General features: G+C 31.8%; 1 protein-coding gene across 6 annotated transcripts in view; it reads left to right on the top strand.

The window, feature by feature from the left end:
- Window positions 1-1,052: 1,052 nt before the first annotated feature.
- The window catches only part of LOC136031688 (transcriptional repressor CTCF-like), a 62,445-nt gene continuing 51,432 nt past the window's right edge, over window positions 1,053-12,065 (top strand). For 2 of the 6 annotated variants that reach the window (XM_065711371.1, XM_065711367.1), the window contains exons 1-2: window positions 1,053-1,188; window positions 11,837-11,992. In XM_065711371.1, coding sequence (XP_065567443.1) covers window positions 11,869-11,992 — 124 coding nt within the window. In that variant the 5' untranslated portion in view covers window positions 1,053-1,188; window positions 11,837-11,868. The other 4 variants (XM_065711372.1, XM_065711369.1, XM_065711370.1 and 1 more) reach the window with 3 other exon arrangements.

The following is a 12,065-nucleotide window of genomic DNA, read 5'->3' as shown; positions in this document are numbered from 1 at the left end:
ATTACATAAATTCTTATTTCATCTCTCAGTCGAGAGGATAAATATAACATATTATAAAATTAAGTAGATAAGTAATACTAAAAAAAATATGGTGGTAACATTACAAACACCATAAAATAAAAATTTGCAAAACAACTTAGTTTTTAGTAAAACAAAAAGTAATATTTAAAACCAATATTGGATTTCTATGAAAGAAACCGTCATTTTCACTTAAAATTTGGAAAATCCCCCTCCACGAGTTTAGCAAGACTGGCTAAACTAGATAGTCTTTGGCTGGAAAGAATCTCTTCATAAAATAGAGACCCTTTTGACATTGGGAATGAATCAATTTTTGTTCAAAGGAGTAGAAGCAGAGAAAGTAAGTATAGTCAAAAAATTTCTATAAAATGACTTGTTAAATAGTCACTTCTTTGTTTGAATTGATAATGTAAAGCTCTTCTTTGTTGTAAGCTTTTAAGCTCTTCTTTGTTTTAAGCTTTATGCCTTTATGCTTCTATATTGCCTGATGGCCCATTTTTTATTGCCTGGTGATTTGGTGGATCATAATGCTAATATAATTTCATCTTTCAACGAAAATCTTTTTGTCCAGACCAAGAAATTCAGTAAAACTTAACAAAAGAAAGCGAGTCTTTTTATTAAAATTGCATCTCTTTCTTTATATTCTCTAAAATTAAACTTAGGTAAAAAAATGTTCCATAAAATTAATAAAAGAAAAAAAAAATCAAAGAAAAGCTTCTTGCAGGCCTCGTGTTAATTCCTGGGAAATTCTAATAAATTTGGGCCGTTGTTGACGGTACGCCATCTAAGAAAAAATCAAAATATCTACTTCGAAATCTAGATGTCAAAATAAAAATAACGCTAATACTTTTGTGTCAGGGGTGAAAAATTCCATCAATTAGAAGATAGAAAAACTATTTATTTTAAAACTTTCTGTATTTACAGAGATTTTGAAAATTTAATTTCAAGTTAGGAATTCATTATTAGGATCCATAATATAGAAGGATATTAAAAATGTGCAGTATCGTAAAGTAAAAAACTCTATCATCGCCAATGTTTAGGAAACTCGCTCAGACAATCGACGGCCATTTTAAAATCAATGATTTAAGACATTTTATTGTAATTAAGTTTAAGCTGAATATCCTGAAATTCTAGCCAATATTGAATAACTAAAGCTTAGGAACTGTACAGGTGAACAAACATTTATTTCTTGTGCAGATTAGGGCTTAATTCAGCCTCCTGGTGGGGTTTTATACCAGCGCCTCTGTGAATACATCATGCCCCCTGTGCACATTTTCTGAAAGTATGAAAGCTAGGAAATAATTTACCAATAGATGCCATTAGATCTATTAATTATTTTTTGAGAAATCATTAAATATAAAATGTAAATTTATTGCTTAGTCATATTATTTATTTATTTACAGAAGCAATTTCACTAGTTGGCTAGGCTAGCCTATAAATTCAGTCATGATTTTTCTCACATAAATTCAGTTAAGCCTACAACCTTTTATTTTCTTTTATACGAATTAGGCTAGTCCTGAGCTAAAATAGTTTGTCAGTTTATTTTTTGTGGGATTTGTTCAGCCTAGGCCTATATGCTATGTTGTAAAGCTGAGATAGCCCAGAAGGCCTAGATTAATGGTGCTATAAACTAAGTGTTGGGCCTAATATGAACTAGCCTGGATTAAGTAATCTTGGTAATATATTCCCTGTCTGAAGTATATGCTATAATCAGGAAAGAATTTATAGGCTAAAGATGAAAAAAGTGTGAATATATTCTTTTAATCTATAGGCTATATTTGATTGATAAGTAATTAAGAAGTCTAGTAAGTTAGTAAGTAAGAATGGTTTTAAGGATTTTTTTAACAGGTTAATAGCCTAAACAAGTAGCATAAGCAAAGTCCATAAATAACTGGTCAGTTGAAATAAATGTGGTGATTTACCTAGGCTATTCAACACTCTGGGCTAATCAAATATAATATGCAAGACTGACAATAAGATAAATATATACATATTAACATAATTTAGCTAGGAAGAACATGGATAAATCACTTAATACCATTTTTATGTTGTTTCCAAATTAAATTATCATGGAGCAACACAGATCCTTTGGACCTTATTGCTCCAAAGTGCAAAGTATGGTAAATTAAGGTAATTCCAGGGCAAATTCCTTTTTGAGCTCTTAGAAGGAAGCTTATTACATTGTCTGTAATTTTTAGACTCCAACTTTAAGTAAACAAAAATAGACAAAAACTAATAAGACATAAAAATTGGTTTTCAAACAAGGCCATCAACAACCTTTGATAGATCTAAGAGAATTTACTACTCTATAATGTTTCAGGCCCCATTAACAACAAAAAAAAAGAAAGGAAAAGGATGCATTTGTGTTACTTTACACAATTAAAATGTGTTTTTCCTTTTTGTTCACATAGGGACTGTAAGTTTCCTATTTAATGTTTTTTACAATTGCATTCTTTTTGTTTTGCTATTATATAATTTTTTAGGGGTTTCCAGCTTTTAAGGGTGCTGCCCCCCTTGATGTAGTGGTGTTTTTGTGGTTGGGTCCACTTGTTCTGGTTGGTGTTGGGAAGAAAGTTATTTTTTTGTAATTGATTTTTAATAGTTTGGTTTTTAATAAGTTTGTATTTATTAAGACTGTTTCTTTTTGCAAACAAGTTTGAAACAAGATTTTAGTTACTTTGTGTGGTCTTCTTTAGATTTTACTAATGATGCATACTGTCAAAAAATTTTTTGACTAAGTGTAGGTTTGTCAAGGAAATCTGTCAATTTTACCACAGAAGCCAACTAAGAGGCAAAAATCTTGATTTCATAATGACAAGGAGAGGAAATGTAAAATCCTAAGTTCTTCAGACTGTAAAAATGATATTTCTGGATTGTGCTGTCACAACAGGGCTGAAAAGCAAAATATGTACTTCTTTTTACTGTCAAAAATTTGTTTTCCAGGCTTGCTATGGCACTGAGGCAAAGAAATTGATATCATTGCTTTTTTTGGCTGTCTGTTTTGGATTTTTGGGTTCACTTTTTTTTTTAAAGTAGGGTGGTTTTTACAACATTTTAGGGGATCTATATAATTGAAAGTAAATGTATGCAAAGTGTAAAAATTATTAATTTTAGTTTTGGATTCTGGTGGACAAATGGTTCATCTGTTCATCCTACAAAATTAAAACAAAGGCTGTACTCTTTAAACTTTAATAAAGGTTTGTATAAGTATATACTTAAAGCTAAGTATATGAGGCAAAATACTCCCTCAAAAGTTGGAGTAATCATTTAAGAAGAATAGATTTTTGAAAAATTGTTTATAAAAGAAGGAAAATAATTATGTGGTTATTTATTTTATCTAGCTGATATAGATGGGTCTCAGAATTCTCAGTTTGAATCAGTGGAATGGCATTGATTTTTTTTCAAACATAAAAAAAATTGATAAAAGGGGGGAAATTCATACCACTTGTTAACTACAGAAACATAATGCAATTGCAATATTACTTCAGAATTTCTCACCTTCTCAATAGCAACCAAGCACAAAATGTAGTTAAGTTTTTGTATAGTGGTTGCATATATTTTTCCATAAAATTTCCTAACCTCTAACATATACACCACTGAGGATTTTTATACTTATCTTGATACATGCCATCCTATCATATTTCCATATATAGTTGCTTATAAATCAAAATTTTTACATGAAAATACTAAATCTGAGTCAAATTTCAAATTTTTATTTTTTAGCTCAATAGACATATTGAGATTTAAACATTTGAATTGAATATCTGAAATTTGCAAGATTAAAAAAAAAAAAAAATCAAAAATCTACCACTGCTTGAAACCCTGAGAATTTAAATCCCAATCTATACATGGATCTTTGTTAGAGTTCCTATTTTTCTGACAATTTTGGTCTATATTCAAATATTTTATGATGAATAGAAGAAGAAATACTAACAAACAGCTCTAAACTGACAGGACTGGCCATTATAAACATTCACTGAAAAATTGAGGTAGACATCAACTGTGTAACAAATAGATATGGAGGGAGTGGAAGTAGAGAAATAGACCTTTTCTTATAAGATTGTGAATTCTGTAATTTAAGAAATATATATTGAACTTTAAAAAGCAGAAAGATATGCTACATTGTTATGAAAAGTAAAATTTTGATTAGTACATTTTTGAGATTTTGTCAAAATTGACACTGTTTATTGTAACACTATTTTTAAAAAGAAACAGTGAATAGTTAATGCTTTATTGCCTATACTTAAAACCCTCATCTTAAATGTCTTTTATGCATTTCTATCTCTTTGTTCTGTTTTTCTTGTTACACCCCTAAAATAATTAGTATTTAATGTTCAATGTATCATTAATGAATATACAAGTTGTGTCTTTGTCCTCATTTCCCACCCTTCATTACTATCTTAGTTAATAAGCAATGCCACAAAGTTAGGTGACATGCTAAATGATTTACCTATACAAATTGTCACAAAGAGTGCATGACCCCAAGATGGTTCAAAACCATTTTTTTTTTTTTACAATAAGAAACTTAACTCACTTGCTATAGTGGTCAGAAGTGCAAAGGCAAAAAATTATGCAGAAAATATTAAATATCATATTCTTTTTATAGATGGTTAACAGCTTTTACTTTTTTTTATGGTGGGGTGGTTTTTATCACATATTTTTTTTTGTATCAATATTTTTTATACCATTTTAATTTCAACAGATTTATTAGAACTTCAACCCTCACTAGATTTTAGATTAAATATACAACCATTTCTACAACCTACCAACAATACATAATTGTTGAGGTTCCCTTTTTATTGTATGTATTTCTTTGTTTGTAAAGTTTATCTAAGCAACCTATTATGCACCCTTGATCCGCCCCTGGCTACTATGAGCAGTTCATACCCCTTTAAGGGCTCAAAATGGATTTGCCCCAGAAGCTATTACTACTACTAATAACTCACCGCAGCACCAAGCTGCCTGAGGCCAACACAGCTATGCATGCTTCTCCTCCAACCTAAATCTATTCAAGGCCTCCCTCTTTACACCCTCCCAGGAAGTTCCCATTTCCTTTAGATTTTTGTGTTTGTGACATCCTCCCACCCCAGACAAGGACAACCTGTTTTCCATGTAGCCCTATATGGTTGGCCAAAAAGGACAATCTTTGGCAATATGTCATCCTTCATCCACAGAAAGTGGCCTAGCCATCTCAACCTTTCTTTCATTATAGCCCTAGAAAGCAGGATTGAACCATAGTTTTCGTACAACCTACTGTGTGAAATACTGTCAGTCAGCTTTGAACCCTGAACAATCCATAGGCAATTTCTCTAGAAAACTTCTAGTAAATCTTCATCTTTTTGGAGTGCCCATCCTTCAGAGCCATATTTGACCTCTGTCATCACTATTGCTTCCAATATTCTAATCTTGGTTTGCAGACATATCTTCCTATTCTTCCAAACTTTTTTTTTAACTGTGAAAAAACACCCTGAGCATTAGCTATTCTACTTTTAACATCTTCACTGCTCCCACCATCTTTACTAATAATACTACCAAGGTAAGTGAAGCTGCCCACCTGATCAATCTTTTTGTTACCTAACGTCACCTTTTCATCTTCACTTATTCCTAGCCTTAGTGACTTAGTCTTCTTAACATTTATTTTGAAACCTATTCTAGCACTCTGAACTTGCAAAACCTCTAAAAATTTATTGATTTTGCTCACATTTTTATCTAATATGCTTAAATCATAAGCATAATCTAAGTCCAGGAGATTTTTTCCTCCCCATTTGATTATGTGGTCTCCAATTGCCTTTCCTGTGCTCCTTATGATGAAGCCCATCAAAATGATCCTTATAAAGGGGTATAGAACACAACCTTGCTTGACTCCTGATTTAATACAAAACCAGTTGCTAACCTCATTTCCTACCTTAACCACAGCAGTATTATTCTCGTACATAGCACAAATCACTTTAATGTATATGTCTGTTATACCATATAAGGATAAGACCTTTGCTAAAGCTCTTCTATCAACAGAATCAAACGCTTGCTTATAATCAATAAAACTGAGGAGCAAAGGTGTTTGACAACAAAGGGGCTTCTCAATTATTAACCTAATAGTGAAAACTTGATCAACACATCCTCTAACTTTTCTAAAACCAAACTGTTCTTCTCTTAAAATTTTGTCTACAGCATGTCTCAGTCTAAAAAGTATCATATTACTAAGTAATTTGCTACCTACAGAGACCAGACTAATGCCTCTATAATTACAACACTAACTCTTGTCACCTTTCTTTTACAGTGGTTTAATTAAGGTTTTCCTAAAATCATTAGGTACTTCACCTTTTTCAAAAATCATATTCATAACCTTCAGTAGCTTATTTCTAACCTCAGAGCAACCATATTTAAGAAACTCATTTATCACACTATTAGCACCTGGAGCCTTATTATTTTTTAATCCTTTTAGTACTGTCACTAATTCTTCCTTCACATCCAAGGCATCACAAACTTTTTTATTTTCATTTATATCTTTTCCTGCAACTGTATCTTGGTTTAGCATATTTTCAAAATGTTCCACCAATATCCCTTTTACTCTTTCCTTATCACTAATTGTGGTCCCATTGCTATCTTTAACTGCGACTAGTTCGGATTGACTACTCTCACTCAATTTACTAACATATCAGTATAATATTTTACTATTATGCCACCTAGCTGTATCTTGCAGATTTTTGGTGATTTTATGCATGACCTCTACTTCACATCTCCTTAGTTCATAATTTAATGCTTTCTTTACATTTCTTTTGTTTTCATATGATCTATCACTCAAATGATTCTTGTACAATCCTCTCCTCCTCTCTATTAAACAATACTTTTTCACAAATATTCCTAGCTGCAGCCCTAACTTTCTTTCCTAAGACACCATCAGCAATTTCACAAATTGTTTTTCTAAAATTATTCAAACTATCTTCCATATTGTCAGACTTTAAACCTTCAAGTTTAGTATTCATCTGTTCCTGGAAAGTTTCTCACAAATTCTCATCCTGGAACATACCAACATCATAACTTTCTGGGAGGTAGTTACCCTTCGGAAATTTCAACTTTAAATTAACCTTAGACACTACTAGATGATGATCGTTACTTTTAACATCAGTAACAGCACTTCTATATACCCTAGTATCTTGTATTGATCCTGCTGGTCTTTGGTTTACAATAACATAATCAATAAGATTTGCTGTCTTACCATCCCCAGAAGCAAATATTGAATTTTAAAAAAAGCATAAAAAGGCATCAAATGATTTATTTACTCCTGGCTAAATTGTGTGAAGATGTAAATATTTACTGTACCCTCTGTCCCCCAATATGCGTGGTTATACAATTAGCCTACTAACAATTTGCTACAGCACATAACTGCCTGAATTGAAGTTTGTTTTAGGGCAGAAATCAGGGGGTCAATATATACAAAATTCCACAAACACACTAGGATTCTCATTCCTTTTTTTTATGCTTTTCTCATATAGGGTGAAGGTATTGATGATTTGACAGTTTTTGTAAAAAAAAGGGTTTTAGTAAGTAGGGAAAAAATCTACGAATCTAACTGTTTGATTAGAAGTTTGGAGTTCTATAAGAATAGGGTACAAAACTTCGATTTTCTTAAATTGGAGCATTTTTACCTACAAATTTGACAGAACAAAAAGTTGCCTGTTTTTGATGTAAGTCATAACCCAATACAACATGTGTCAAAATACTTGTGGGCAGATCCTGGTGTATTTGAAATGCCTATTCTTTTTACTTTATTTCTTTATTTTTTCTTCAACTTTTTTAAATGTATAAAACACTATTTAGACAGTGGAAGCAAAAAACTGAAAAGTTGTTTTAAGTATAGGGACGAAATTGGATAATCATATGGAGTGTAATTGTGTGACCTAGGTCTCTATAATATAATATGTGATATAGGTCTCTCTAAAAACACTATCAACAATGGCCCATTTCCTCTCAGCTTTAGTGGTTCAGCAAAGATTTCTTTGTTGTTCACAGTGAAAGCATTGTCAACGTTTGGCCATTCAAACTTGATATGCAGTTAATAATCCACTTTAAAAAAAATTATTCTGACAAATCCTTTTTCTGTAAAGTCTAGAATTTTGAAATATGGATGTTCTACTTAGATTATTAGAAGTTGGTGACACCAAAGAGTTTATGTTTCATTTGCATTTTGGGTAGGATAGGATCTGAGAAAAGAGGAGTGAATTTTAAGAATTTCATTGTTATTATATTTGACTTAGTGGAATTTGCTTTCATATGTAAATTCTTAGCTTTGTCCAAAATATGAGTAGGATTTTGATGGGACCGTTTTTGATAGTTCTATGACATACTTAAAGTATCAGCAAGTCTTCTACATTTTAACTCTTTTGAGGGAATCTTACCAATTTCATTAATACATACTACATGCAAGAGTGGTTCTAACAAGGTTCCTTCAGGAATTCCACTCTAAGTAGGGAGGGTTTCAGGGAGAATATTTTGTATTTTAAAGCTTGGGATCTGCTTGAAAGAAAACATATACGATTCACTAAGAGATGCTCTACTTCAAATTTATTCAGTTGTAAATGGATTAGGGTGTAGTGATCAACCAAGTCAAGGCTTAAAAATGTGAACATGGTATGAGGCCAAGCAGCATTCCTCAGATGTGGAAAAAATCTACTATCAAATCAGTAAAGTGACAATTAAAAAAAAGCTTTTTAATGTTTTTTCATGTGAAATATTATTACAAATAACAGTCATCAAAATCTCTTGTTATTGAGAAGGTAAATTTGACCACTAAGTTTTTTTCAGAGGACCCTTAAATTTCGACACCAATTGTTTCTCATCTGTTTTACCTGTTCAATAAAGTTCTGACAGTCACTTGTGTTTTGACAGGGCCTATTGGTTTCTGCCAAAAACTTCCACAAGCTTACTACAAGATATTCTCAAAAGAAATGAATCTTATTATAGAAGCCAATATGTACATTTGAATTTGGCTGAAGGAACATTTTTAGTCGGTCTAGTATTCTACTACATCAGACAAGAATTTTTGACGCTTGAAACATAGTTTTATTAATATAATATTAGCTGCCCCTTTTAACTTAGTTTTGTCAAGAAAAAGCCAATGTGGCTACATTTTAGAGAAGATCAGGTGTATCTTGATTGATCCCAATCAAGGTACTGATCCCAACTTTGTTTTGCAACAAAAAAATAACCAAGTAATGACAGTTTGAACATAACTAAAAAGTAGTTGAAGCCCATTTGTGTTGAAAACAGAAAAACTGATTGAATTAAATATTCTTTTTTTTTATCTGGGTGTATTGACTATAGTGTCTATATTTTGCATTGTCAAAATATAACAAAGGCTTCAAAAAATGTTGTTCCAAGTCACAACTGAGTTGAGTTATCCTGTTTTGAAGGAAAATTTCGACAGTGGTTCCAAGATTGCACTGTCCAATCATTGGTGCCTTTACCCTATAATAATCAATTCACACACAAATAATATTGTGATGCATTGATATATTCCATGTTAGATAGATACATTGTGCATATTAGAAAGAAAAGGGGGTATCTGCAAGTAAATTGATTATTATATTTAGAAAGAGTGTAAAAAAAAATCAAGTTATGTGTTCATCTTGTCCCTGTGTCACTTATAGAATCTTGTTTAGATTAAATAAAAAAAAGATTTTTTTTCAACTGAGAGTAAGGAGCAACATTAAATTCCAAAATTAACAGAAAATTTTCTGTATATGAAAAAGTTGTCCCCTCCTCAATACCCTGCTCATCATGCTAAAGATTTTAGCACATTTGGAAAAGCTTCTTATTCTAATAAGACAGCCCTTGTGTTTTAGGAGTCATTCTTAAAAACTTGGGACAAACAGTCAAACTTTAAACTTCTTGGGGGAGGGATAGGAAACAAACATGTTGAAAGGAATTATTTACTGTTGAATAGAAAATTTGTCGGTATATCGTGTTTTTTTTCCTATGTGATTTTTGCCCTATAATAAACCTTAATTGACACCCATTTCAGACAGAGAAATGTTCTTAGTACACCTATGGTTAGCACTTCAGCACCTACTTCTCTTCCACCCAGTATACTCAAAGATCTAATCTTTAAACCCTCATATGCTTTTCTAGTTTTCTTTTATTTTTTTTCTCATGACCCCTTCCTATGCCATTTGGGACAGATGGGCCTTTTCATTTGACCGCAAGTAGATGGGCCAAAAGAATAATCTGTTATCATTCTTTTTATAAAACCCTCCATTCCTTCAAAACTTGTTATCCTTCATTGATAAAATGTTAGTATTTTTATGGGGGGGGGGGAGCTTGTTATATCTTGGAAAGTAGACTGTCTACCATTTTCACAACTTAAAAAAATGGCATGGGAATCTTAAAGCCTCGGATTGACCATGTTTTTGTTTGTGTGTATATGACCCAACAATATAAAATATTACTGTACTTACTATAATAATAAGACTATTACAAAAATATTTTTTGAGATATAAATTTTGGTAGCGGGCTCTTTAAAAAAAACAACTATGTTGTTTTATTTCTATTTTATTTTTTTATAGAAACATCATAAGCCGAGGAGGAACTTAAACTTGTAGATATATAATCTCTATGGCTGTATTTTATAGTATTATATACATAAGGATGGTGCTTCTTAACCTCTTTCCAAATCTGTCTAAGATTTTGGCTGCTATTCAGCTATAGATATACTGTAAAAAGCCTCATCTATTGGCTCTCAGCCAATATAAATGAATGCTTGGTGATTAAAAATGTGAATAGTTTGGGGCTGCTGTGCAGGAAACACGAAACATTCCAAAAAAAAAAACTTTCAGGATATCCTAAAAACCATACTCGCATCATTACTAAAAACATTTCTCTGTCCGAAATATTATGAGGTCAACAAGTCACTTATTTAGAAAAGTGACAAATGTCCTCTTATGTTTTTTTATAGCATCTTTCATAGTATGCCTACCAAGCTGCTAAGGACTTTAGGTCTGATGTTCCACTAATCCATAGTTTTCCTGGACTGACTCATGGAATTGTTTTCTGATAAACTTTTTTTTAAGGGAAACATGTGTTTTCAGGAATAAACTCCATTGGGATCATATAACATGAAAATTTATGACATGTGAATAATTCTACTTCCCTGGTGGAAGTCTCTTTTGAATCACATCCAGGGAGGAGACATTTTCCTCTCTGGAAAAATCTGTTGTTCACTCTGTACAAAAATTGTGAAATGGTTCCCAAATATATACAGCACTGTTTGGATCTTGAACCCCTGTCCTTTAGGGTTAGACATGTAACCTTCTTCGCATTGTTTTATAACTTTTTTAGTCTTGTAATCTCCCAAAATATGCCAAAAAAAGAAAATACAGTACATAACTACTGTCTTATAACGAGTTATTATTTGAATAATAGACATGTTGTTACCAATGAGCTTAAGCATCTCAATTATTATTTATTGGTATATCTTTGCCTATGTTTTTGGTCGTATTTTGTACGCACATGAATTTACACATAAATTTGGTTAAATCGGTTATTCAATAATTAATTGGTTATTTCTTGTATAAATATTAGTTTTTTCTTCTAATTAACCCTTGTCTAATGTCTATGATCTTGCAACCTTCCTGGGAACTGTGACTTCCCAAAAGAGAAACGATGCTTTTGACAATAGAATCATTCATAAAGGGAGAAAGGGGTATAAGGTACAAATAGTGCCTCTCTGATCCATATTTTAATAGGAAGGGCAATCCTTTGGACCAGTCTAATGCCTCTCTATTGTGAGCCCGTGGCTACGTTAATTAATTTTTGTTTTCAGGCTCTATTTAACTGCAAATCATATTATTCACCATGACAGATATAAAAGCAGAAATCCGAGAAGAGACGATACAAGACATTCAGAACTACTTAGAGAAATTTAATAAAGAAATGGTACAGCAAGAAAATGGCAATAATGAAAAAGTAGATCAAGAAGGTAACTTAATTATCCTTAAACTACTGTTTGGGAAAATTGCAGCAAGGCTTTTTCAAAATCCTACAGTAGTAAC

The sequence above is a fragment of the Artemia franciscana genome, chromosome 10, assembly GCF_032884065.1.
Source record: "Artemia franciscana chromosome 10, ASM3288406v1, whole genome shotgun sequence".
In the NCBI taxonomy this organism is placed as follows: domain Eukaryota; kingdom Metazoa; phylum Arthropoda; class Branchiopoda; order Anostraca; family Artemiidae; genus Artemia; species Artemia franciscana.
The sequence above is the reverse complement of the archived record's forward strand: the minus strand, read 5'-3'. Positions and strand labels throughout refer to the sequence as shown.